The sequence below is a fragment of the Cnephaeus nilssonii genome (genome assembly GCF_951640355.1).
Source record: "Cnephaeus nilssonii genome assembly, chromosome: 3".
In the NCBI taxonomy this organism is placed as follows: domain Eukaryota; kingdom Metazoa; phylum Chordata; class Mammalia; order Chiroptera; family Vespertilionidae; genus Cnephaeus; species Cnephaeus nilssonii.
The window spans coordinates 66686080-66713151 of NC_137074.1; the positions used below are offsets into that span (position 1 = coordinate 66686080).

The 27072-nt window shown below is 42.5% G+C and overlaps 1 protein-coding gene and 1 pseudogene across 2 annotated transcripts in view; one reads left to right on the top strand and one right to left on the bottom strand.

Annotated features, from left to right (window-relative positions):
- The window catches only part of PLCXD2 (phosphatidylinositol specific phospholipase C X domain containing 2), a 63704-nt gene that overhangs the window by 21531 nt on the left and 15101 nt on the right, over window positions 1-27072 (bottom strand). The window contains exon 2 of the mRNA XM_079766769.1: window positions 2673-3133. Coding sequence (XP_079622895.1) covers window positions 2673-3133 — 461 coding nt within the window. The remainder of the gene's footprint in view (window positions 1-2672; window positions 3134-27072) is intronic.
- On the top strand, window positions 3823-4393 carry LOC307096583 (small ribosomal subunit protein eS25-like; annotated as a pseudogene). The gene has a single exon. The product of its transcript is annotated as a small ribosomal subunit protein eS25-like (transcript).

Here is a 27072-nt window from a genome sequence, read left to right on the forward strand (position 1 = left end):
CTCCCAACTACTCTCCCCTGCCAGCCTGATCACCCCTAACTGCTCTCCCCTGCCTGCCTGATCATCCCTAACTGCTCTCCCCTGCCTGCCTGATCACCCCTCACTGCCCTCCCATGCTGGCCTGATTGCCCCAAACCCCCTGCCAGCCTGATCTCGCCCCCAACTGCCCTCTCTTGATGGCCTGATCACCCCTAACTGCCTCTGCCTTGGCCCCCACCACCATGGCTTTGTCTGGAAGGAAGTCAGATGTCCTGAAGATGGCTGGTCGACCCAGTCTAATTAGCATATTACCCTTTAATTAGTATAGATTATATAGGATAGGGTTGCTTAAATGTGGGGAGGAGCCTTTTTCAGCAGGGAGAGATGTTCTTTGCAGACAAAAATACCTAATCCCTATATCTGGACTGATAGCCATCCATATGCACTATACTGCCAAACCGGTTATTAAAAAATTGAACCGCTTTCTTACACCTTACACCAAACAGCTGTTGCCCTTAAAACCCCTCTTCAGCCCCCACCTTAGGTTCTGCCTTCGCAGTTCACCCAGATTAGGTTCTGATTGGTCGGTTTCTATGCCAGTCAGCGTCAGAAGCTCTGCTTCCTAGGAAGTCATTGGCTCTTCTGGGAAATCCAGAATGGCCCCGCTGACAGTTGCCTTTCTCTCTGGGCCTATTTCCAGGCCTGATCCACAGCCTCCACAGCAGCTGCTGATCAAGCCCCACCTCTCTCTCTCCGGGTCTCGCCAACAGCCACAGTGGCTGCTGATCAGGCCCCGCCTCTCTCTCTCTCTGGGCCTTGCCAGCAGCTGAGGAGGCTGCTGATCAGGCCCTGCCTCTCTCTCTGGGCCTCTCTCTAGGCCTGATCTGTAGCTGCTGCACCCACCCCGCGTCCCTGCCCGCCTGCCTGCTGCCAGCCTTGCTGTGATAGGAGCCTGTGGGCCACGGGGGAGGGACCAAGAGGTGCTCCATGCACTTCCTGGTGACCAGTCATCCATCTGGTCATTTAGGTCATGATGGCCTTAGGCTATTATTAGTATAGATAAAGCAATCCAGTGTTTCCAATTACTCAGGTCAAACCTGGGAGTTATCCTAGAACCTCACTTCCTTTCACACCCTAAACCTCAACCATTAGGCAACTCTGTTGGCTCCCCTTCTGATAGGTTCAGAATCTGACCACTTCCCAACAACAGTCTCCTCCCCTGGTTTCCCCTCTCCTTCCCCTCCCCCTATTCCTGGTCTCTTCCTGGTAACCAGAGGGAGACCATTACCACTAAGCCAGGTCCCAGCACCCTGTGCTCAGAACCCTTCACCCAGAGTGCAAGCCCAGTCCTTACAGTGCCACAGGCCCACATAGTCAGCCACTCTTCCTCTGACCTCCTCCATGGCTGGCTCTGCTCTCCAGTGGCCCCTGCTTTTCCTCAAAGATGTCTGGCACACTCCTGCTGAGGGTTCTGCCATGGCTGCTCCTCTCCTGGGAAAGCTCTTCCCCCAAGGTCCATGTGATTAACTCCCTCCCATGCCATCTTGTAATGAGGGCTGCCCTGACAGACCTATTTAAAACTGTGACCAACTCTCCAGCCCACGAACCCTGGCTCCCCTCACCAGCTTGACTTTCTTCTTCATGGCTCTTACCACTCTCTGTCATTAGATGGAATGTATTTATTATGTTTACTATCGATGCACTGTCTCCCTCCACCTGAATGAAAGTTCCATTAAGGGACAAAGATCTTTGTTTCATTTACTAATTTATCCCAAGTGCTTAGAATGGGGCTCACTTAGCACATACTTGGTGTTCAAAAAGTGTTTGCAAGTGAATAATCTTCAATTGGTTTTTAATTAAAAGCTCTTCCATAAGTTAAAAAATAACTGCCTCTTTAAGATATTTTGGTTAATGTATCTCTAAGCAAATGAGCATTTATGAATCAAAAGTACTATTTTTTTTTTGTTTTAAAAGGAGTCTAAATTGGAAGCTGACCATTCCTGGAGCTCTTGTTTCCCACTATCTACTATTTTTGGGGATAAGAGCAGAATACAGCTGAGGCCCACATTCCTTTTCTTGGGTATATCCCTCCTGGGTCTAGGTTTGGGGATTCTTCTTAGCATAAGCAACCTGGGGATTAGTCTTCAAGCCTGGATCCCTCAGATGGGCTCTTCCTTTCTTAGTTCTTTCCCACTATGACTCAAATTCTGTGAAGATGGCCTTTTAAAATATTAACACACCTGAAATGATCACTTTACATGCCTTTGTCAGCTGGTGCTTTTACTTATCAATTCGTACTTGGCAGGGATGATCTGACATTGGGTTGAAGGCAGGATGGGATGGACTGCCTCTGAAGGGAAGCAGGGGGGTTAAAAGTGGACTTTAAGGGAGAAAGTAAAATGGTATGACCAACTGGTCCATTTCACAACTTTGCTTGGCCTGGTTCTGGCCAGGCCATTCAAAGTCAATTTAGATGCCAAAGTCAATTTAAATACTTGGCAGGTGTTCATCCAGGTTAAGGGCATCCAGGGAAGCCCTTGAAGCTGTCCTGGAGCCCAAGAGCTTGTGTGAGTATGTCTAATATTCCAAACCATCTATGCCTTCTAGACTAAGAGGCCTGCAATGAGCCGTCTTACAGCTGGCGATACAGAAGAGGCAGAAACAGTCTTGTTCTCTCATCTCAGTTCTCCTACCTGGCACTTCTTCTCCCACAGGATCTGCAGGGTCAGACTCTCCACATTGCAGGCCAAGCACAGCTTGTTTCCAAAGGCCTCCTGTATCCGGTGAACCAGATGTTTGTGATGGGCCTCATCCATGGCATAGAAGTGGTTGAAATCCAGGAAGACAATCTCTCGGGGGTGCTGTGTAAGAAACGAGTCAATCTCCATCAGCCCATCCCAGACCTTGATACCAAAAAGTCCGTGGATGAAGTAGATCTCCTGGTCGGTATCCCCTGGCTTGGAGGACACACGCAGGTCAAAGTAGCGGATCCCAGCTTCGAGCTGCTCTCGGAAGGTCAGGTTCTGAGTCACAGACCATTTCTTCATTAGCTTCTTCACCAAGGATATCCTGGCAAGGCGCATGATAGCTGGGGTTTGGTCAGGCCCCACTGGGGATTTCTCATCTACCCAGTAGCTGAATGAATCATGGGAGCCTACACAAAGGAATAAAGGTGAGGAAAACAGTTGAGACTGGACCTGGCAAAAAAATATGCCAATTGGTAGAAAAACAAACAAAAATTAGGAGACAAATACACACCAAAAAATTGTAAACAAATATCTGCAAAAATTTTCATGCTTGCTAGGAATGAAATAAGCACAAATAAAAGTCATGTTGCTTTAGCAGCTTGGTAAGCCTGGGGTAAAAACTATAATCCTCATATATTTCTAGTGTAAGGTAAATTAATAAACACCCTTTTGGAAAGCTATTTAGAAATATGCTTGGAAAGAGGAGCTTGAAAATAATCATAGTATTTGATCTAGTAATTTCATTTCAGGAGAGCTATTTTGAGGAAATAAACTAATTTTGGAAAAACAAATGTGTGCTGGAGAATATTCATAACAGAGACAAACTGGAGGTGGCTTGAGTGTCCCTCACAGAGGAGTGCTTAATGGTGGCATACTGACTTTATTCACACAGCCATTGAAACAGAGGGTATGAAAACTCGATGTCCATCTCAGTAATGCTGGGATAGGCATCTAAATTCTAGGAAAGGCAGAATTTAAAAAAAAAATTCTGACTATTTTTTATGCTTTTGTAAATACTATTTTACTACTGTAAAATGAGTCCGTAGGAGACATCTTATCAAGGCTGCAGTGGTAGCAGCTGCTCTTCAAGTTCATTATGCCACTCAAGGACAACAACACTAAGAAAGATACTGAAAAGTTGTCAAAGAAGGACAAAGACCCAGTGAACAAGTCTGGGGGCAAGAACAAAAGAAGACGTGGTCCAAAGGCAAAGTTCGGGACAAGCTCAATAACCTAGTCTTGTTTGATAAAGCAACATATGACAAACTCTGTAAGGAAGTTCCAACTATAAGCTTATAACCAGCTGCTGTCTCTGAGAGACTGCATTATCTGTGGTGCCTTGGCCAGGGCAGCCCTTCAGGAGCTCCATAGTAAAGGACTTATAAACTAGTTGCAAAGCACAGAGCTCAAGTAATTTATACCAGAAACGATAAGGCTGGGGATGTCCTAGATGTTGGTGAAGATGCATGAACAACAGGTCACAGTAGCTATACATTTTGAGAAATAAAACTTTATTAAATCAAAAAGTCCATAGGAATGATTTCTTGACAGATGAGATAAACATTCTGCAAAGTTCAACATGGGTTAGTTATATGGCTTCATTTCAGCTCATCTATTAATGAGCTGAATCTGCTATTAAATGATCAAAAGCATGTTCCCATCCTCTGCCTGAGATGATCTTATTGTTATAAAGTATAAGTGACCATGATAGACACATTTCTAACTTTAGTGAGGAAATATTTCTAAGGTGAAAATTATCTTTAACAAATTAAAACGCTTACTTCACACTTATGTTATTGGTTTTACTAAACTTCAAAGTATGCATTTCATATATAATATGTAGAACTTGCCCTGGCCACTTTTGCTCAGTGGTTAGAGTGTCGGCCTGTGGACCAAAGGGTAGTAGGTTCAATTCCTGGTCCCAGTTGAGGCGCGTATGGGAGGCAACCAATTGATGTGTCTCTCTTACATCGATGTTTCCCTCTCTTCCTTTTTCCCCATTTTCTTTTCCTCCTCCCCCCCCCCCCCAAAAAAAAATATATATATAGAGAGAGAGAGAACTTTACAAAACTTTACTGTTTTCTGCTTTGTTATTTCCATTTTCTTGAAAATAAATCATTCTGGGATGGCTTTATCTTCTACTATTTTATCTTCTCAGAAATAAAGTGAAAAAGGAAAAAGAAAGGTGATAAGCAATGCTTTATTTTTATGTAGTCTCTAGAACATGGAGAATATCCAGTAACTATTAAGAAAAAATATATTTACCAATCATTAGGCAAAACCAATTTTGCAAGCAACAAAATTACTAGCATATTTCAGGTAAAAAAAAAATGCTGTTACTACTACAAATGTGGAGCAAGCGCCCCTGGATTTCCCATATTGGTTGTTTCTGTTAATGACACTCGCTGGATACCTGCCTAATGCTCTGCTTCCTTTGGCTGTTCTTTGGCTGTATAAAAACAGGAAATCTTTATACCTCCTCATTGAGAGATTTATTATGAATACATTACATACACATGGTGAACAGCCCACTCTCTCTCCTCTTTAAATCATCTTAGTAGCCCAGCTGTTCAGGACTGTGTGCAATGCAGTGCGAGGGAGGGTATCAGGGAACAGCCATTATCCAAACGAGGGAGGAGAGACAGATCCCCTCTGGAATTGTCTTGCTGCTGCTGAGCCCAGTTTTGTTTCCAGAGGGAGATGTGCTAACAACGTCCAACACTGTTCTCCTAAGCTGAGGATTGTGCAGCAATGTGACAGCGACGGGGCCTCAGGGACCACTTCTGTACACACAGGGATACACACGGTGCCCAGACTGTCCCACAGAGGAGGGAGGGCCTGCATGTGCACTGCGAACACAGAGTCTCTCTTTATCTCTCTGCTCCCTTTTCCATTTCCTCTCTTCCTTTCTGACATCCTGTGTCCAGAGCCACCCGCTCCCTCCCCTTGACAGGAAAGGACAGGACAATGGAGCAGATTGTTCACTGCATGTTTTACGGTGGTTGTCCGACCCAGGCCCACAGCCGACAAAACCAGCCATCAACTTTAACTACTGCCAATGCTTTTGCCTTTCTACTTATTTTTCCCCTCAGGTAGCTTTTTGCCCCTCATAGAGTGAGTGACATAAATTGGTACTTAACACTATTTAACTATTTCTTTTTTTGAAAAACAGGATAAAAATGTCTTCCCCCTCCTGCACATAGAATATTTACAAGGTATGCAATCTGCAGATCGAAGTGATGAAAAAGCTAAGAACCATATGATTTCACTCAGATGTGGGATATAAAACTGAAACTGTGAACACAAACAGCAGTGTGGTAGTTGCCAGAGGAAATGGGGTGGCTAGTGAAGGAGGTTCTAACATATGGTGATGATAAAAGATCTGACTTTGGGTGGTGGGCACACAGTGCAATATACAGATCTTGTAACATAGAAATCCATACCTGAAACATAGCTATATATATAAAAACCAAGCTACCAGAACGACAGAACAACCGAAACGACGAGAGCGACTGGTCGCTATGATGTGCACTGTGGCAGCCAACGGGCCCGATTGCCCCCCCCCAACCTCTCTCGGCCCCTCCCCCAGCTGTCCTGGCCCCCGATTGACCCCCCCACCCTGATTGCGGGTGGGGACAGTGGTCAATGGCCCGCAGCCCCTCCCCCTCACCAGCCCAGCCTGATAGAATTCGTGCACAGGGCCTCTAGTATGATCATATTAACTAATGTCACCCCAATAAATTTAACAAAAAAAAGAATGTCTATAGCAAGGGTTCCTTTTCTCTCTGTCTGTAATGTGTGGATTCAATTCATGCATTCCCCCGAAGAGGAAAAGAAAAAAGCCCACTCCACTAGTCTTCCTTTATTCTCTAAGAGAATGGCTGCCTGGGTTGTTAGAGGGGCAGCTTCATGATTTCTCATTTGCTTTCTGATAAGGTTAGAAAACAGCTAAGGACCTCTTCCTGCTGTGATTTCTGCCACAGGGATGCCTATCCATCTTCACTCCTCCCTCTCTATGGCTCCTTTATCTCTGTCTAAAGTAGATTTATGTGGTGCCCTTCATCTTAAGAACAGAACAAAGCACTTTCCCATACATGCCTCAATCCTTCAGGTGACTGTCTTCTCTTTCTCACTGTCAAGATTCTTGAAAGCCAATCCTGCTGCTTGGTCTCCTATGATCTACTCCCTTCCTCCCATAGAAGGATAGGCCACCTCTTATCCTTCTATTGCTACCTTTGATCCCTATAACCTTCAAATCAACAACTCAAAAATAAGCTTTATTCTTGCTGGCTTCTGTGAGAGTTTGCTAAGTCAGCTTTTTTCTGCAAGCTTCCATTCCCTTGTCTTCCATGATGCATAATTTAAGGCATTCCCATCCTCCTGTCATCACTCTCTGTATCCTTTGCTGGTTCCTCGTCTTCCTTCTTGTCCCCAAATTTAAATGCGTTCCAAGGATTCCCCACTTTTTCATTCACTCCCCAAGTTTACACAGTTCCATTGTACAGATGACACCAAAAGCCTCATCTCTAGCCTAGATTCTTCTAAGTTCCACATTTTCTTCCAACTTCCTGCTGTGGCCTCCCGCCTGATGGCCTCCTCACACAGTACATTACACAGTTTGAAAGCCCAGCCACGCAGGCTGTCCCTCCCTCCGCCACCAAGTGCCTCTCCTGAATTCCTGCCAATACTTCACTCAGTCACTCAAATTGAAATGTTGGATTCAATGTAAATTCTTCCTTCTCTCTCACCCTCTGCATCCAATCAGTTACCAAAACTTTGCATTTTACTCTTACACAATACATCAAACCTGTCTCTTCCTTTAAACTTCAATTGCCACCCTCTTGTTCACACATTCATTACCATGACATAATCAGGACCGAAAGAACCCTGATTTTTATCTTTTCACTCCAGCCTCAATTCATTCATATCCAAAAGTTACATCATCTCAAGATACTTCTGATTATGCCATTTTCCTCTTCCCCTCTCCCTCCCAAACTAGTTTAGGACTCTCTTCAATGTGGCTCCAGTGCATTGTTTCAGACTCCTTTCTCTCAAGACTCGTACACGGAGCCAGGCATATGTTGGTGTGCAATATACAGTATACTGATAGGCAGGCCACTTCTTGGACTCTGTCCCCTTTCTTTTACTGACTTCCATAAATATTCTCCTATCCCAACTCTGTCCACATCTTCTCCCCAGGATTTATAACCCATATCAAGTAAGTTGCTTACTGCGCCTCAGTTTTCTCATCTGTAAAATGAGCTCGATAGTGCCTACTCAAAAATTGTGAGTATTAGAATGTATGCAAAGTGCTTGGGACAATACTGACACACAGTAAACACTGAACTATTGTTACTGTTATTGTTGGTCATCTGTTAGTTAGAAACTAGAGGGAGGAAGGATGATTGACTGAAATCCTTATCTTAAATACTTAGGGTCTGGAGGATTTTCTCTCCTGAAGTACTGTTCCTCTCCACCTTATTGGTTGATATGACATGGGAATGACCACTTAGCCTCCACCGTGTTGACTGTAGCTGCCACTCACTCTCTTGATCATAGCCTGACCTTTATCATCACCCACTTCTAAAATCTTAACATTCAATATTCTACTTTCTGATCACAACTTACTTTTCTTCTGCCTCATTGTGACTTGATGTCTATTTCCCCCTGATCTGAGAGCCCAGATTGTTGTCATTTGCCACTTTTAGCTACAGAATTACCAATATTATACCTATCTGAAAACTGTTAGGATCCCTGTTGAGGCCTGTTGTCTGTCTATATATTCAGGCATGGACACAGCCCCAAAATGTACATGGAAATATTAACATGATACTTTCAACAGACTTTTTGACTAAAAACAAATGTTTTCTCTTCTCCATTATTTCTCATTTATAGAGTGGACTTAACAGGCTCCCAGCCCTGGTCAGGGACATGCAGGAGGCAACCAATCGATGTGTCTCTCTCACATCACTGTTTCTCTCTGTCTCCCTCTCTTCCTTCCACTCTCTCTAAAAATCAATGGAAAAATATGCTTGGGTGAGGATTAAAAATAAATAGACAATAAATAAATAAAACAAAAATAATTCAAACCACATGCCCTGAAATAATAGATTACATTACCATACAATAGCATGTCAGATTATGTGGTGATCATACTTATAGCTATGGAGGGAAGAATGAAACAAGAGTTAAGTGAAGAATAAATATGAGAAAGTGAGAGAAACTTCATTACACCTCTGGGTGGCATCAGGAAGGCTGTGATGATGACCCCAGGTCAAAGAACCCCTGATCCCACATATTTAAGAAAATCTCTCTTTCACCTCTCTTAGGTACTACTCTGTTTTTGGGGAGCTCTCCTAACTCTGAAGCCCATTAGCCCCCTTGAAGTCCATTCACTTAAGTCCACCTCCAACCCTGTGTTTATTCAACCACTCAAACATTCAAAGGTTCACTGCCTCTAGGTTATGTATTCTCAATGAGGTGACAAAAATTGGTTCTTAGGGGATGAAAAAAATCTTGTTCTTTTTACGTATAAAATGCACACACATATACATATATAGATATATACACACAGGGTGGGACAAAAGTAAGTTTATAGATGTTCCTATGGAAAATAATACAATAATTAATAAGTAATATAAGAATAAACTGAGTTTCACGTACTCACAACTGTAAACCTACTTTTGTACCACCTACATAGTAAACTGGCTAAAAAAGATTCCCTAGTGAGGTGATAAAGAACAAAATACTGAGAATATTGCTCTAGACTGAGCTCCCTGGTAGCCAAATGGACGTCTGATTTGTCAACTCAGGTAAGCACCTGGAACAGTCCCTGGCCAACAGAATGAGCTCAAGCATATTGTTATTAATATTATTTCATTATTAAAAATGTACCATCTACTTGGATGCTACTATCTGAGAAACAAATAATTCTGGTTTATTAGCTGTGGCAGTTAATAGGAAAAAATGAAGTCTGCAATTTAAATGACTTATTTTAGGTTACCACCAGAATTAATATCAAAAGGAGAAAATTCAGAACATAGTATTATACAATTTGTATAAATTATCATTAAAAGTAAAATGATAAATTACCTCTAGTCTGCACCTATGTCAATAATTTAGGAGTAAATAAATATAGTAATTATATGATTTGAAAGGATAGGAAAGCAAGTTCCAAGAAGGTCCTTACTTTTTTACTTTTTACATCAAAGAATTAGACATCTTCATGTGACTTATAAGAAAATCAAATGCACAAAAATAAATCCAATCTACTGCTAAAAGCATGGTGCATATTTTTGGAAATTGAAAAGCTATTATCCATTATTTAAAATAGAAAAAAAAAAACAACAACCCACAGTAATGCTTTCCCAACCCATCAAAAAACCCTATTGGTTTTCATAAATATCACTAAAGCACTCAAACCTACTAAGAAACTTTCCAAAATTATAAAGTATTTTAAACACCAAAACCCAGAATCAACAATATTTCCAGAAGTTTCTTATGTATTTTCCTTAGATGTTAAAAATATTAATGCATAGTTCTTAGGAATATAAACATGGCCAGGTTTGTGTTAGTTCACCTCTCTCAACCTGTGGAGGCAGGCAAAGACAGATCTCAGGGTGCCTTGGGACTTGTGATTACCTGCCCTTGAACCTGGTGCTTGTGAAAGCCAGCCTCAGTGTGCAGTTTAGTCCTTCCTGCACACACCCAGGCCCAGCAGAGTCAGCCACAAACTGTGGCTCACTTTGTAACTCCAAAGAGGTTCCCTAAGGCCAGTAACAGGCAGCATCTGATATTGGCCTGCATCAGAGTACCACTCAAGGGGCCCCAGAACCAACATATCTAGTGGCCAGCTTCAGACAACATCAGAGCAAGATCCAGTTATCTTCACAAGCAACATATCCAAAGGGAGATCTTGGAAGGCACGAGAAACTACTGAGGCAAACTCAGCTTTGTGTGGTCAGTACCTGCATAGCAACTTGTACACTGTGGTCATTGTTGATGCTCATAGTCAGCCAGCCTGAGAGTTGACCCCACACACGAATGGGCCAATAGCAATAAAGACTCAATTACAACAGGAAGCCCACATAACACACACAGGGATATTCCTGGAGCACCCAGATGAGGTGTTCAAGGAGACAACATCACTGGGTCCCACAGGATACCTACCACATAAGACCACTGTACTAAGACTGGGAGTCATAGTAGATCTACCTAATAGATAAAAACAACACAAAGAGGTAGCCAAAATAAAGAGACAAAGAAACATGCCCTAAATAAAGAACAACAACAACAAAAAACAAACAGGAGAAATCTTCAGAAAAAGAGCTAAATGAAATGGAGGCAAGCAATCAGCCAGATATAGAGTTAAAAAATGGTTATAATAATGCTCAAGAAACTTAGTGAGAACTCCAACAAAGACATAACAAGCATAAAAAAGAACATAGAAATGTAAAAAGAACCAGTCAGAAATGAAGACTATAATATCTGAAATGAAAAATACACTAGAAAGAATAAACAGTAGTTTGAAGCAGGATCAAATCAGCTATTTGAAGGCAAGATAACAGAAAATACCTAATCAGAGTAGTAAAAAGAAAAAAGAATTAAAAAAATTAAGAGAGTTTAAGGGACCTTTGGGACAACATGAAACATAACTACATCTGCATCATAGAGGTACCAGAAGGAGAAGAGAGAAAGCAAAGGATCAAGAACCTATTTGAAGAAATAATGACTAAAAACTTCCTTAACCTGTTCAAAGAAAAAGGCACACAAATTCAGGAAGCACAGAGTGCCAAATAGGATGAACCCACCCTGGCCAGTTTTGCTCAGTGGTTAGAGTGTTGGCTCACAGACTGAAGGGTTGTGGGTTAGATTCCAGGTCAAGGGTACATACTTTGGTTGTAATTTCATTCCCTGGCCTCAGTCAGGGTGCATGCAGGAGGCAACCAGTTGATGTGTCTTTCTCATATTGATGTTTCTCTCTCCCCCCCCCGCCCCTTTTTCCTCCCTTCCACTCTCTCTCTCTAAAGATTAATGGAAAAAATATCCTTGGGTGAGAATTAAAAACAAAAAAAAGAGTATGAACCCAAAGAGGCCCGTACCAAGACACATCATAACTAAAATGGCAAAGGTTAAGGACAAAGAGAGAATCATAAAAGCAGCAAGAGAAAGACAGTTAGTTACCTAAAAGAAAGCTCCCAAAGACTGTCAGCTGATTTCTCAACAGAAACATTTCAAGCCAGAAAGGATTAGCATGAAATAGTAAAAGTGATGAAAACCAAGGACCTACAACCAAGATTAATCTACCCAGCAAGACTATCATTTAAAAAGCTTCCCAGACAAAAAAGAGCTAAAGTAGTTCATTACCATACAACCACTATTACAAGAAATATTAAAGGACCTTCTTGAAGAAGAAGAAAACTTAAGGAACATAATTATAAAGGATAAAATGTCAATAAATACATACCTATCAATAATCACTTTAAAAGGAAATCACTTAAATGCTCCAGTCAAAAGATATAGGGTAGCAGAATGGGTAAGAAGACAAAACCCACATATATGCTGCTTACACCTCAGATCGAAAGATATACATAGACAAAAAGTAAAGGGATGGAAAATGATATTTCATGCAAATAAAAATGAATAAAAAGCTGGGTAGCAATACTTATATCTCACAAAAGAGACTTAAAACAATGACTATAATAAGAGACAAAGGATACTACATAATGCAAAAGGGATCAGTCCAACAAGAGGATATAATCCTTATAAACATTTATTCACCCAACATAGAAACACCTAAATATATAAAGCAAAATTTGGTGAACATAAAGGGAGAGATCAACAGTAATACAGTCATTGTAGGGGATTTTAGCACTCCATTGATATCAATGGATAGACCTTCCAGACAGAAAAATCATCAAGGAAACAGCTGTCTTAAATGATACACTAAATCAGATGTATCTCATTAATATCTTAAAAGCATTTCACTGAAAAGCAACAGAATATACATTCTTTTCAAGTATACATGGAACATTTTCTAGGATAGTCCACATGTTAGGACACAAAACAAGTCTCAGTAAATTTTCTTAACATGTTTTTGTTGAGTTTTAAAGAAAGAGGAAGTGAGAGGGAAACATCGATGAACCATCACCTAGAGAGATAAAAATATCGGATGAGAATCATCATCTATCAGCTGCCTCTTCATGTCCCCTACTGAGGATTGAGCCCACAACCTGGGCATATGCCCTGACCAGGAATAGAACTGGTGACCTCTTGGGTCCTGGGTTGATGCTCAACCATTGAGCCATTCCAGCCAGGCAAGTCTCAGTAAATTTAAGAGGATTGGAATCATATCAAGTACCTTCTCCAACCACAATGGCATGAAACTAGAAATCAATTACAAGAAAAAACAAAACTAAACTAAAAAACACACAAGGGTAAATAACGTGTTACTAAACAATGAATGGGTTAACAATAAGATCAAGGAAGAAATAAAAATATACCATGAGACAAATGAAAATGAGAATGCCACAACCCCAAATCTATGGGACACAGCAAATGCAGTCCTAAGAGGAAAATTCATAGCATTACAGGCCTAACTCAATAAATAAGAAAAAGCTCAAATAAATAATCTAACTTTACACTTAAAGTACCTAGTAAAAGAACAGCAAACACCATCCAAAGTGAGGAGAAGGAAGAAAATACCATATTTTTCCGTGTATAAGATGCTATTTTTTTTCTAAAATTGTTAGACTGAAAATCGAGGGATGTCTTATACACGGAAGTCAACTGAGGAGGGAGCCGCAGGTGCATAGCTGCCCATACCTTGTCAAACAGGCTTCCTCCAATCACAAGCCTTATTGTTACTAATGTCTACTGAAGCCATAATTGGAGGTGGAGGTGGAAAGTGTGCAGGTGCAACAGGGACCTGAGCATTCTGAGCCCATAAAGATGTCAAAAAAAATAAAAAAGATAAATACCAGTAAGTGATTGTCTTACTCTGTAAAATTCAAACTAAATGTAATGAGCTATGCAAAAGAGCATGGAAATAGAGGGGCAGAGAGACAATTTGGACCTCTTCCCACTGAGTGTATGATCAGACAGTAGAGAAAACAGGAAGAACAACTCCTTAAGATGCCAAAAAATAAGGCCTGAAGAGGAAAACCAGCAAAATGTTTAAAATATTGATTTCTTAATTTTGGGTTGGAAAAGTGGGGGATGTCTTATACATGGGGGTGTCTTATACACGGAAAAATATGGTAATAAGGAGTAGAGAAAATAAGTGAAATAGAGTCTAAAAAAATAATACAAATGATTGAGGAAACCAAGAGTTGGTTCTTTGAAAAGATAAACAAGATGAAAAACCTTTAACCAGACTCATCAAGAAGAAAAGAGAGAAGACCCAAATGAATAAAGAATGAAAGAGAAGAAGTAACAACTGATAGCACAGAAAAACAAAGGATTTATTCTATATAATAAAAGGCTAATATGCAAATCAACCAAACAGCAGAACAACCGGTTGCTATGACGTGCACTGACCACCAGGGGCAGACGCTCAACACAGGAGCTGCCCCTTGGTGGTCAGTGCGCTCCCACAGGGAGACTACCACTCAGCCAGAAGCCCTGAACAGGGCTCACAGCTGGCAAGTTCAGTGGTGTGGCGGGAACCACAAAAGACCCTAAAACAGACACACCAATTTTGAGAAGGAAGAACAAAGTTGGAGGAACCATGCTACCTGATAGCAAAGTATACTACAAGGCCATAGTAATCAAAACATCATGGTACTGGCATAAAAACAGACATATAGATCAATGGAACAGAATAGAGAGCCCAGAAATAAACCCACACCCTTCTGCTCAATTAATATTTGACAAAGGAGGCAAAAACATACAACGGGGTAAAGATTCAATAAATGGTGTTGGGAAAATTGGACAGATACTTGCAAAAAATGAAATTAGATCACCTTCTACACTATATACAATAATAAACTCAGAATGGATTAAAGACTTAAATATAAGACGAGAAGAAAACATAGGAAGTAAAATTTGGGAGGGCTGGTTGAAAAAGGTGAAAGGATTAAGCACAAAATAAAAACCCCTAATAGACACAGACAGCAGTATGGTGATTGCCAGAGGGAAGGTGGGTTGGGGGGAAGGTAGAAGAGGGTAACGAGAGGATAAATGGTGAGGGAAGGAGACTTGATTTGGGGTGGCGAAAACATAACACAACATACAGATAATATATTATAGAATTGTACACCTAAACCTATATAAATGTATTAACCAATGCCACCCTAATAAATTCAATACAAATCTAAAAAACAATCTCTGGGTATTTTTCCAAGGTTTTGGGACACCACGACTTGATTTTAGAAATGACCAAAAACATATGTCTAAATATGCTTAGGGGGCTTCTCAACAAGGCCACGTTTCTGGAAGAAGAGTCATTTATGAGAGGCTTATTTACTCAGCACCAGTGTTCACTCTCAGACTCAGACAGTGACGAGGAATATCCAGGGACACCTCCCTGGCCCTTCAGAGAGCCATGGGCTTCAGATCCCCTACTGGTCAGCTCTCACTTCCTATGGAGGCCATCACCAGCTCATCTTCCTCCCTGGCTCATGCCAACCAGCTCTGGCAGGACTGTGTGCTCCCAGGGACAGCCATGCTGAGGGGCCCACCAGCGGAGCAGCAGCTGAGGGACCAGTTTAAAAGGGATGTTACAGCACTGTTGGGCTAAACTGCACATTTGGTGTCAACTGATGCCAGCTTTCACCAGTGTCTCCTTACAAAATGGGCAGAATAGGAAAAAAAAAGCTCCCTTTAGAGCACACAGTAAACTCTTTATATTGAATATAAAGACACGGTAAGAAAAAAAAAAAACATTTTTAGTCCACATCATCCTCTAAGCCAGTGGTTCTCAACCTTTCTAATGTCGTGACCTTTTAATACAGTTCCTCATGTTGTGGTGACCCCCAACCATAAAATTATTTTCATTTCTACTTCATAACTGTAATTTTGCTACTGTTATGAATCGTAATGTAAATATCTGTGTTTTCCGATGGTCTTAGGTGACCCTGCTAGCGGTTCTCAACTGCTGCTGTAGAGCCTAAGACCATCGGAAAACACAGATATTTACATTACGATTCGTTAACAGTAGCAAAATTACAGTTATGAAGTAGCAATGAAAATAATTTTATGGTTGGGGGTCACCACAACATGAGGAACTGTATTAAAGGGTCGCGGCATTGGAAAGGTTGAGAACCACTGCGAAAGCAGAGTGGATCCTGATAACTGTGATATCTTTTGTTTGCTAAGCACAACTGAAATATTCATTTTTGGCATTAATGGCTTTCAACATACTTGAAGCAGTATTAAGCAGTGGGTGGGGTTGTGCAAGTTTGGACAGAGAAGCTTGGCAAAACCCAAAGTACTCTGCTGAGGAAAGGGTGAGAGATGGGGAATTGGAAGGGGAAAGAAAGGGAACCACAGGGCCGGCAGGGCTGAGGAGAGACCTGGGAGAGGAGACAAACCACGTGGGGAATTTTCAAAGAGGTGGCCCAGTCTCACTTCTGTAATTCTCTCTAAATCATGCACAACTATTTTTAAAGTGACAGTCTGAAGCGATGCCATAATATTAACCTGTCCAAAGCCAACGGGTATCTGGGTCCAACCCTGTTTTCAGGCTCCACCACACCAGGGGTCTCCTCTGCTGGACTCCCCACCTCCTTGTCTCTCCTCACCCAGTGACCGACCAGAGTCTGAGGCCGGGGCAGACCTAGCTGGGAATGGGGTGGTGGGAGTGTGGTGGCACCACATAAAGGAGGAGAAGGTGGAAAGGTACAAGAGGAGGCTTCTCTCTGGTGGAGGTGGACTTTAAAAAGATCTCTTTATGTAAAACCTTTTCCTTGGTTTGCTGGAATTTAAACTCCACCACAGGGCTAGTAATACATTGAGTGGCCAGACTATTATGATCTCTGAATGCATAATAATCTGGCTACTCAGTGTGTGTGTGTGTGTGTGTGTGTGTGTGTGTGTGTGTGTGTGTGTATATGAGGCCTGGTGCATGAATTCGTGCATGGGTGGGGTCCGGCCAGCCTGGCCAGGGGGAGGGGACATGGGCAGTTGGCTGGCCTGCCTGCTGGTCGAACTCCTGGTCTAGGGGACAATTTGCATATTAGCCTTTTATTATATAGGATATACACTGAGTGGCCAGATTATTATGCGTTCAGGGATCATAATAATCTGGCCACTCAGTGTATAAGCATAAATAAGCAAGATAGATAGGTTTTATTAGAGTCATTCTAAGGAGAAAAAAAGATTATAGAGGGACAAAAGCATAAAGCAGAAAATGAGACAAACACCAAGAATAGAGCGTTTCACAACACATAGAGGTAGCTACAGCAGCCAGAAAATGTCTGCTTCGGTTAAGCTGCACAAATAGGAGACTTCTGAGTATCAGGCAGGGGATATCTTTTCATTAGTTGACTTGAGGTTTATGGCCACAAAGAGTCCAGGTCAAGCCTCCCATGAACGGTCAGCCTTGCCGTGGTGTCGGATGCAGCCTCCGACTCTACACCTGGTCCATCACTGCGGCCCACGCTGCGGGGTGTGGCCCTGCTGTGCTCAGAAGCTCCAGCTCTGCTCCTCTACAACCCTCCACGGGGCTGACAATGAACTTTCCATAAATAACAAATGTCTGGGCTGCTTGTGCTGCATGTGCCGAATTTAAAGGTCACACAAGGATTCCCAGAAAGGGTGAGCGACCCCAGGAGCGAGGCTTGCAAACTCAAGGGCTTTTTCTCTGCTCTTGCAATTCCATAATCTACACAAACCTCCCCGTGACGGTGGTATCTGGTATCGAGAATATGCACTTAGACAACAGAATCCAGCCCCATCTTCCATTTCCTTTTCCCGGGTTGCATACAAACAAAAAGACAAAGGCATAGGGAATGCGCTCCCCGGTCCCCAGTTGCGTACTATTGGGCTATTTCCCTCAACTCTCCAACAAGCTAGTGGAAGATGCAGACAGAATCGCCAGACTCCACACTTCCACTGACATTTAAAGGTCAAGTCTCCTTGTATTGTACATAATGATATTGCCCTCCCCACACGTCTGAAAAGGCTGCTGTGAGGATGACTGGGGGGAGGAGAGAACCTTTGAAAGTTCACTGGGGCAAACGGCCTTGATTTACTACAATTCTGCTCAACACTTAATTTGAGAGAGCTTGTTTCATAAAATAATTAAAGAGTTAAAGAAAGTTAAAATCAAAGAATGAATTCATCCAGCTATTGTTTTCCACCTGTTCCCTGTTCTTTATTGACTTTAATATGGGTACCCTCTCAATAAATAATGACTATTAAAGAGATAGAGGAATGGCACAGATAGGATCAAGTTTTCAAAGATTCTCTTTCTTAGGAGAGGGTTTTTTCTTGGCTGCTGGCCCCTCAGTGCCAGAGACCAGGTGCTACCTGTGAAAGAGACATGGGGGAGCGGGGGAGAGGGAAGCCATGTGCCCTAGCTCCATTTCAATTTCCCCACCTGAAGGAAGAACCTATTTTGTCAGAATCACATATTCAGTACATATTTGTTTTAAAACTTTCTCATTTCCCTCTGTCCCCAGAGCTCATGGAAACCTCCTCAGCCAAGACCTAACAGCGTCCCAAAGGTAGGCTGCTTACCTCCCGCCTCCGCGCCCTGGCTCTTTCATCATGAACCCGCTGGTGCGCCCTGGCAGGGGCTTCCTGTCAGAAAATAACTAGGAGCGGTATCGGTGAAGAAATTGCTTCGGCATATGTCTGAGATTTTGCTGCCTGTGGATTCCTCTAGTATTTTTATGGTTTCCCGTCTTATGTATAAGTCCTTTATCCATTTTGAGTTTATTTTTGTGTATGGTGTAAATTGGTGGTCTAGTTTCATTTTTTTTGCATGTATCTGTCCAATTTTCCCAACACCATTTATTGAAGAGACTGTCTTGACTCCATTGTATGCTCTTGCCTCCTTTGTCAAATATTAATTGAGCATAGTGGCTTGGGTCGATTTCTGGGTTCTCTATTCTGTTCCATTGATCTATATGTCTGTTCTTGTGCCAATATCAGGCAGTTTTGAGAACAGTGGCTTTGTAATACAGCTTGATATCTGATATTGAGATCCCTCCTACTTTGTTCTTCTTTCTCAGGATTGCTGCAGCAACATAAATTGATGAACAAAAACACATCCAGAGACAGAGAAGCATCGATCATACCATCAAACCTCAGAGGGAAGGTAGGGGAGGATTGGGGTAAGGAGGAGAGATCAACCAAAGGACTTGTATGTGTGCATACAAGCCTAACCAATGGACACAGACACCAGGGGGTGAGGGCATGAGTGTGGGGGTAGGGGGTGGGGGGCAATGGAGGGATAAGGACACATATATAATACCTTAATCAATAAAGAGAGAGAGAGAGAAAAAGAAAATAACTAGTAACAACTTCAATTTATTGACTGTTTATTACACATCAAATGCCAGGCTTGGTTACAGGTTCTCATTTGATGTCTGCCACAATCCTGCAAGACAGTGATTACCTGCATTTTACAGATGAGGAAACTGAGGTTCAGACTGGTCTCACAACTACTTCAGGGTTATGATTGCAAGTGGCCACCTCGTATAGAAACCTAGGTCTGTCTGACCCAAATCCACCCAAACCTACTCTAGGAATATTACTGCTTCCCTATCCCTACTGAAAAACAAATAATAATAATAATTTTGCAAATAATAAATGCATTGCACATTTATTTCTGATAACATGGCAATCACAGTGTTTGCTTTTAGCATTAAATGCCGAAAAACACCCCAATGCAGGAAAATTAATGAAGAGATGAAAGTGATTTAAAATTTTGTAAAGCCATGAAAAAGTCCCCTGTAGGAACACACGAGGGCACTCTAACCTTCTCTCAATTGAGGAAATAATTTCTGTTGCATTTCCGCAGCTCAGAGCCTTGGTTCTGCCCTGATTGCTTGCCTGCGCTTATAAATTCATACTGGAGCTCAGTTTCTCCACTTGCATTTGAAGGTGAGTGAAATAAGCCTTAGGAGCTCGTCTATCTTAATAATAGATGGTTCCAACCTATTAGCAGCCAGTTAAAGGAGTTTATGACCCTATTTTAAAATGGGTTATGAACCACTACAAAGAAAAAAGATGGTTCCTTCATATTTACTATACTTAAGCAAAAAACACACTTATAGATTTAACTCATCCTATTTGCAAACAGCAAATCATTTCCCAGCCTGAGGCTGGCGCTTATTTATTCTTGGCTCATCTGAGAATTGTGTCAAATTACTGGAGATGCTTTCCCCTCATGCAGATTCAGGCTCTCACTTTCCTAACGATGATGTACCGGTTGGCTAGCATTGGACGTGCACGTGGACTGAATGCCTGGGCCAGTGGTTCACTTGTTGTTTAGTGTCTCTGTGGCAGCTCCCTTCACTCCGAAGGTTAACGTTTCAGTGCTTTGTGGGATGATTTTATGATATTTGTTGTGGGGCCCTTGAGAAAACCATCTTCACAGTCACCTGGCTTGGTTGAAATTCTTCATGGGGAAGGTTATTTTAAGATTCACATTTGACAAACTGCAGAATAGCAGGGATCGGGGGAGTTACTTGGCTAAATCCCCTCAAGGACAATGAGGGTTTTTCCTCTTTCCTGCAAATGAAGAACTAAGCCAGGTGCTCCAACAGAGGAAAGGGATAAAAGGGGGGAAAATCCAACAAGTGGGAGTCTAGGTTATAGAAAATGATGGGTTTAAAGGTAATTTGTACATTATACTCAGCAGGGAAAGTGAATGAAAACACACCCTGCCTGGAAGGCAAGTGTTCTGACAAGACTGCACACCTGCTACCGTAAAAGCCTCTGCGGCTCTTTCCCTGCAGTGGCAAAAAGGTTTTTTTCTCTGTTGAAGCCTTGCTGGGTGATTGCTACAGAGACCACTTAAACCACTGAGCTGCTTTAGTTCTGGGGAAAAAAAATCAAAAGCCTCCTAAATATCTGGTCTGGAAAAACAAAAGGTGACTTGTTCAGTCAGAACAGGTTAGCAGCCAGTCCCTCAAAAACAGCCTTCCTTATGTGTCCCTGCCTCAGAGTCCACGCATTGGATGAAAAGAAAACTAACTCTTTATTACAACCAACAGAAGGAATTAAAGTGACATACCAACATCGGGTCCAGCTTCAGCCCTATAAATGTGTTTTTTGGTTTTTTATTTTAATTTAAATGTAATTAAGTGAATTTAGCAAGACCTAGTTTTTACAATTCTAGACTTGTTACCAGGATTTTTGTTGCAATTTGCTTCACTTCCCTCTACCTCAATTTCTTTATCTGTAAAATGGAGATAATAATAGCACTTGCATCACTGGGTTGTAAAGATTAACTGGGTTTACATAAATCAAATACAGCAATATCAGGCACCTCGTAAATGCTTCATAATTTTTTTTTAACCCTTACCTGAGGAATTTTTTTTTTCTTAGAGAGAGAAAGGAAGGGAAAGGGAGGGAGAGAGAAAGACAGAAACTTCGAAGTGAGAGAGAAACATCAATTGGTTGCCTCCTGTATGCAACCAGAACCTGGTTGGGTTTGTGCCTTGACCGGGAATTGAGCCCATGACCCTTCAGTGCATGGGATGACACTCCAACCAACTGAGCCACACTAGCCAGGGCATCCTAGAAAGTGCTTTATTTATTTAAAAAATAAATACAAGAGGCCCGTTGCATAAAATTCGTGCACTAGGGGGAGGGGTCCCTCAGCCAGGCCTGTGCCCTCTCACAGTCCGGGAGCCCTCGGGGGATATCTGACGGCTGCAGAGATGGGAGAGGCTCCCGCCACTGCCACTGTGCTTGCCAGCCCAAGCCTGGCTTCTGGCTGAGTGGCGCACCCCCTGTGGGAGTGCACTGACCACCAGGGGGCAGCTCCTGTGTTGAGCGCCTGCCCCCTGGTTGTCAGTGCATCATAGCGACCAGTCCTTCGGCCGTTTGGTCAATTTGCATATTAGCCTTTTATTATATAGGATTGATTTCAGAGAGGAAGGGAGCGGGAGAGATAGAAGCATCAATGATGAGAATCATTGATTGGCTTCCTCCTGCATGCCCCCAACTGGGGATTGAGCCCGCAACCCAGGCACGTGCCCTGACCGGAATCGAACCTGGAACCCTTCAGTCCGCAGGCTGACACTCTATCCACTGAGCCAAACCAGCTAGGGGGCAATAAGTGCTTTGTAAGTGCTATATAAGTAAGCTCTTCTTCTTTTGCCACTATTATTATTTTCTTATTATTATTAAAGCCTTGGGTACATCTTGAAAAGACTTTTTTATAAGCAATGCCGTTATAAGATTTTTGTCTAACCTTAGAAACTATTACTTTCTCTCTGTGTGTCCTAGAAGTGTCAGCTCTCTGTACTTAAATTCTTTGTAGATATTTCAGGATACCATGTCTCTTTTTTCCCCATAAGATACTTATTCCAAACCAGTATACAGATACCAAGTATAGAGATGAGAAACACAGTTGTGTATAGCAGAAAGACAGGTGAACTGACCCAATGGTGTACAATGTGTCCCATCTGGAGGTGTGCACAGAAGTTGGACCTGAGCTGTTTCTTGCAAGATGAATTATAATTGGTCTAGTGGAATGTGGGAAATTGAGGGGTAGGGGCAGGAGATACGGTAGAGGAAAGAGCATGAGAAGACTGGAGTCATAAAAAGAGACAGTATATTTCGTTTTAGAGTTTTCTTTGGACCCTGAATTGTCACTAGCTCCCTACAGGCTACCAGACAAAGCATGAAGTGTTCAGCACCTCGCTGAAAACTTCCCTCAATCTGGCTGAAGTCTTGTTAGGGGCAAAAATAGAATATTGGGGACTAGCTATGGTTATGGGAAATATTAATCATGCTCTGTTAACCATGATTGCCTTGTGTTGGTTAAAGACAGGACATTCTGAGATTTTTCTGCCTGTGGATTCCTCTAGTATTTTTATGGTTTCCCGTCTTATGTTTAAGTCCTTTATTCATTTTGAGTTTATTTTTGTGTATGGTGTAAATTGGTGGTCTAGTTTCATTTTTTTGCATGTATCTGTCCAATTTTCCCAACACCATTTATTGAAGAGACTGTCTTGACTCCATTGTATGTTCTTGCCTTCTTTGTCGAATATTAATTGGGCATAGTGGTTTGGGTCGATTTGTAGGTTCTCTATTCTATTCCATTGATCTATATGTCTGTTCTTGTGCCAGTACCAGGCAGTTTTGAGAACAGTGGCTTTGTAATACAGCTTGGTATCTAGTATTGAACTTCTTCACTGATACTGCTCCTAGGGCAATGGAAAATAAAGAGAAAATACACTAATGGGACTACATAAAAATAAAAAGCTTTTGCACAGCAAAAGAAACCATCAACAAAACAACAAGAAAGACCACTACATGGGAGAACACATTTGCCAATGTTATCACTGATAAGGGTTTAATCTCCAACATGTACAGGGAACTCATACAACTCAACAAAAGGAAGATAAACAATACAATCAAGAAATGGGCAACGGACCTAAATAGAAACTTTTTGAAAGAAGACAGAAGGAAGGCCAAGAGACATATGAAAACATGCTCAAAGTCACTAATTATCCGAGAGATGCAAATCAAAACGACAATGCATTACCATCTCACACCTGTCAGAATGGCTATCATCAACAAATCAATAAAAGACAAATGTTGGCGAGGATGCGGAGAAAAAGGAACCCTGGTGCACTGCTGGTGGGAGTGCAGACTGGTGCAGCTACTGTGGAGAACAGTATGGAGTTTCCTCAAAAAACTAAAAATGGAACTCCCATTTGACCCAGTAATACCACTTCTAGGAATATATCCCAAGAAGCTAGAAACATCAATCAGAAAGGATATATGCACCCCTATGTTCATAGCAGCACAATTTACCATAGCTAAGATTTGGAAACAGCCTAAGTGCCCATCAGCAGATGAGTGGATTAAAAAACTGTGGTACATCTACACAATAGAATACTACACTGCGCTAAAAAAGAAGGAATTCCTACCATTTGCAACAACATGGATGGAACTGGAGCGTATCATGCTAAGTGAAATAAGCCAGTCAGAGAAAGATAAGTATCACATGATCTCACTCATTTGTGGAATATAATGAACAACATAAACTGATGAACAAAAACAGTTCCAGAGTCAGAGTAACATTGATTGGACCATCAAACCTTGGAGGGAAGGTAGGGGAGGGTGGGGGTAAGGGGGAGAGATCAACCAAAGGACTTGTATGCATGCATATGGGCCTAACCAATGGACACAGACAACAGGGGGGTGAGGGCATGAGTGGGGGGGATGGGGGGATAATGAGGGAATAAGGATACATATGTAACACCTTAATCAATAAAGAAATTAAAAAAAAAAAAGAAAGGACATTCTAACCTGGCTGGGAGTTGTATGTCTCTGGGACCTGGAAGTCAACCTTGGGATGTGGTCTAGTCTTATTCAAGAAATGCCTATTATCATGGAAAGAATAACAACTTATTGCCCAAACAATCGAGTCCCACCCCAGCCCTCATTGCCTACTTCCCCGTGCCTGTAATCCCTACTTCCCCATGTAATTTTTGTCCTACTTTATATAAGCAGCTGGTTTATGGGGGTCTGCAGAGCAGATTTTTGTGGATGACTTGCTGCTCTCCCATCATGCCAGCAGCATTGGAATAAACGCTCATATATGATTCAACCCTGTCTCTGCTGAATTGGCTCAAGTAGTGACAGGCAGCATGGACCCATTGGTTGTCCAGTTTCAAGATTACAAACAACATCTTGTTAATTGTTTAAACATTTCTTATGGTATCTAGTATGATGCTAGGTACATATTAGGCAATCAAAAAGAATTGTTAATAATAATAGCTGCATATCCAAAATTTATGCTTGTTTTGTGCTAGGCAATATGGACCCTGAGAAAGAATTTATTTGCTGAGATGGACTTTCTATAGTCAACGAAGGGCCCAAATTTTATAAATAACTAGAGGCCCGGTGCACGAAATTCGTGCACAGGGGGGGTGTGTGTCCCTCAGCCCAGCGTGCACCCTCTCCAATCTGGGACCCCTCAAGGGATGTCTGACTGCCCATCTCTCTCACAATCCAGGACTGCTGGCTCCCAACTGCTCGCCTGCTTGCTTTCCTGATTGCCCCTAACCGCTTCTGCCTGCCAGCTTGATCACCCCCTAACCACTCCCCTCACAGCCTGATTGATGCCTAACTGCTCCTTTGCCAGCTTGATTGCCCCTAATTGCCCTCCCCTGCAGGCCTGGTCACCCCTAACTGCCCTCCCCTGCAGGCCTGCTAACCCCTAACTGCCCTCCCCTGCAGGCCTGGTGCCCCCCAACTGCTCTCCCCTGCAGGCCTGGGTCCCCCTCAACTGCCCTTCCCTGCAGGCATGGTCGCCCCCAACTGCCCTCCCCTGCAGGCCTGATCCCTCCCAACTGCCCTTCCCTGCTGGCCATCTTGTGGCAGCCATCTTGTGTCCACATGCGGGCAACCATCTTTGACCACATGGGGGCAGCCATCTTGTGTGTTGGAGTGACACACAATTTGCATATTACTCTTTTATTAAATAGGATAGAGGCCTGGTGCACTGATGGGGGCCAGCTGGTTTGCCCTGAAGGGTGTCCTGGATCAGGGTGGGGGTTCCCTTGGGGCGTGGGGCAGCCTGGGAGAGGGGCCTGTGGTGGTTTGCAGGCTGGCCACGCCCCCCCCCCCAGGGACCCAAGCGGAGACCCTGGGATCTGGGATTTATTTATCTTCTATAATTGAAATTTTGTAGCCTTGAGCGGAGCACAGCCTCTTGCTTGCTCCGTATCCACAGCCTTTTTTGTTCGGATTTATTTATCTTCTATAATTGAAACTTTGTAGCCTTGAGTGGAGATTAAGGCAGGTCAGGGCTGTGGGAGCTTGGCTTCCTCCATCGCCAGGGGCAACTCAAGCCTCCTGCTCTCTCCAGCTCCGTGGCTGCCACCATTTTTGTTGGGATTTATATATCTTCCATAATTGAAACTTTGTAGCCTTAAGTGGAGACCTGGGCCGGCCAGGGTGTGCGGAAAGCTTGGCTTCCTCCATTGCCGGGGAAACCCAAACCTCCTGCTCGCTCCGTGGCTGCAGCCATCTTGGTTGGGTTAATTTGCATACTTGCTCCTGATTGGCTGGTGGGCATGGTTTGTAGGTGTAGCAGAGTGATGGTTAATTTGCATATTACTCTTTTATTAGATAGGATATAATAAATTTGCTTAATTATACTTGCTTTCTGATTTAGCTAAACTTTTTCCAGCCCAGTGAAGCACCTCAACTTCTCTTTCAGGTAATTGTCAGCAACACAGCAGTAAATCAGTAAATATCAACATGAAGCAGATTATCATTGTAGATCACACAGGGAAAACCAAGGGTAAAATATTGAACTGCAGCAGTGTTTGACTATATTCTGTGCAGTGAGAAAACCTGAAGTCATTTTCAAGGTCTACCATTTCTTAGTTCTTTTCAGTCGGGTCAAGTTTCTAAACTTTCTAAATCTCCATTTTCTGGCTAATGAAAAGAAAATAGGATTCTACTGAGTCTCAGATCTACCTACTCCAGGACTTCTGTGATGATCAAATGAGATGAGGCATGGGAAAACGCTTCACAGACATTTGGTTAAACTGTGAAATGTTTGCACCTGGCTATAAAGTAATTTGTGTTCCTGGGCTGAAGAAACTGCAAGGAGGCTAGTCACTAGGGAGAGGAAGCCGGGCATTGCTATGTGATGTCATTACCTAGACGATCGGACGCTTAGCATATTATATATATATGGCTAAGTGACCATCCGCCCGTCCGACTGACCGGCCGGTACATATGACGTGCACTAGCAATTTAAAAATAAACATTGACTCATGCATGCATGATACATATAAATCTCTCGCTGGCGCCAATAGCACACGTTTTAATTTTATAATACTATATTATATATACTATTTTGACAAGTAATTTTTTGCAGTGACATGATTACTGCATGAATCTTTCTTCTAATTAATTTCCTTTCAATGTGCACAAATCGTTGTACTGGGCCACTAGTATATATAGATTCTTAAACAACTTCGTTGTGTAGTGAAGAATTGAACCTTACCCACAGAGCGTTCTCATCTTTGTCCTTGGCCCTGGGAGGGAGGTAATCTCTTAAGGACTGGAATATCCTGCCTAATAAGAGAATCTTTGTAAGGGGGGCTTTGGGGCCACATCAAAAAAAGTCTAAGAATGGAATTTATGGTGGTGGCTTTAAGTCATATGGGTACAGGCTTACCCTCTGGAGGAGCTG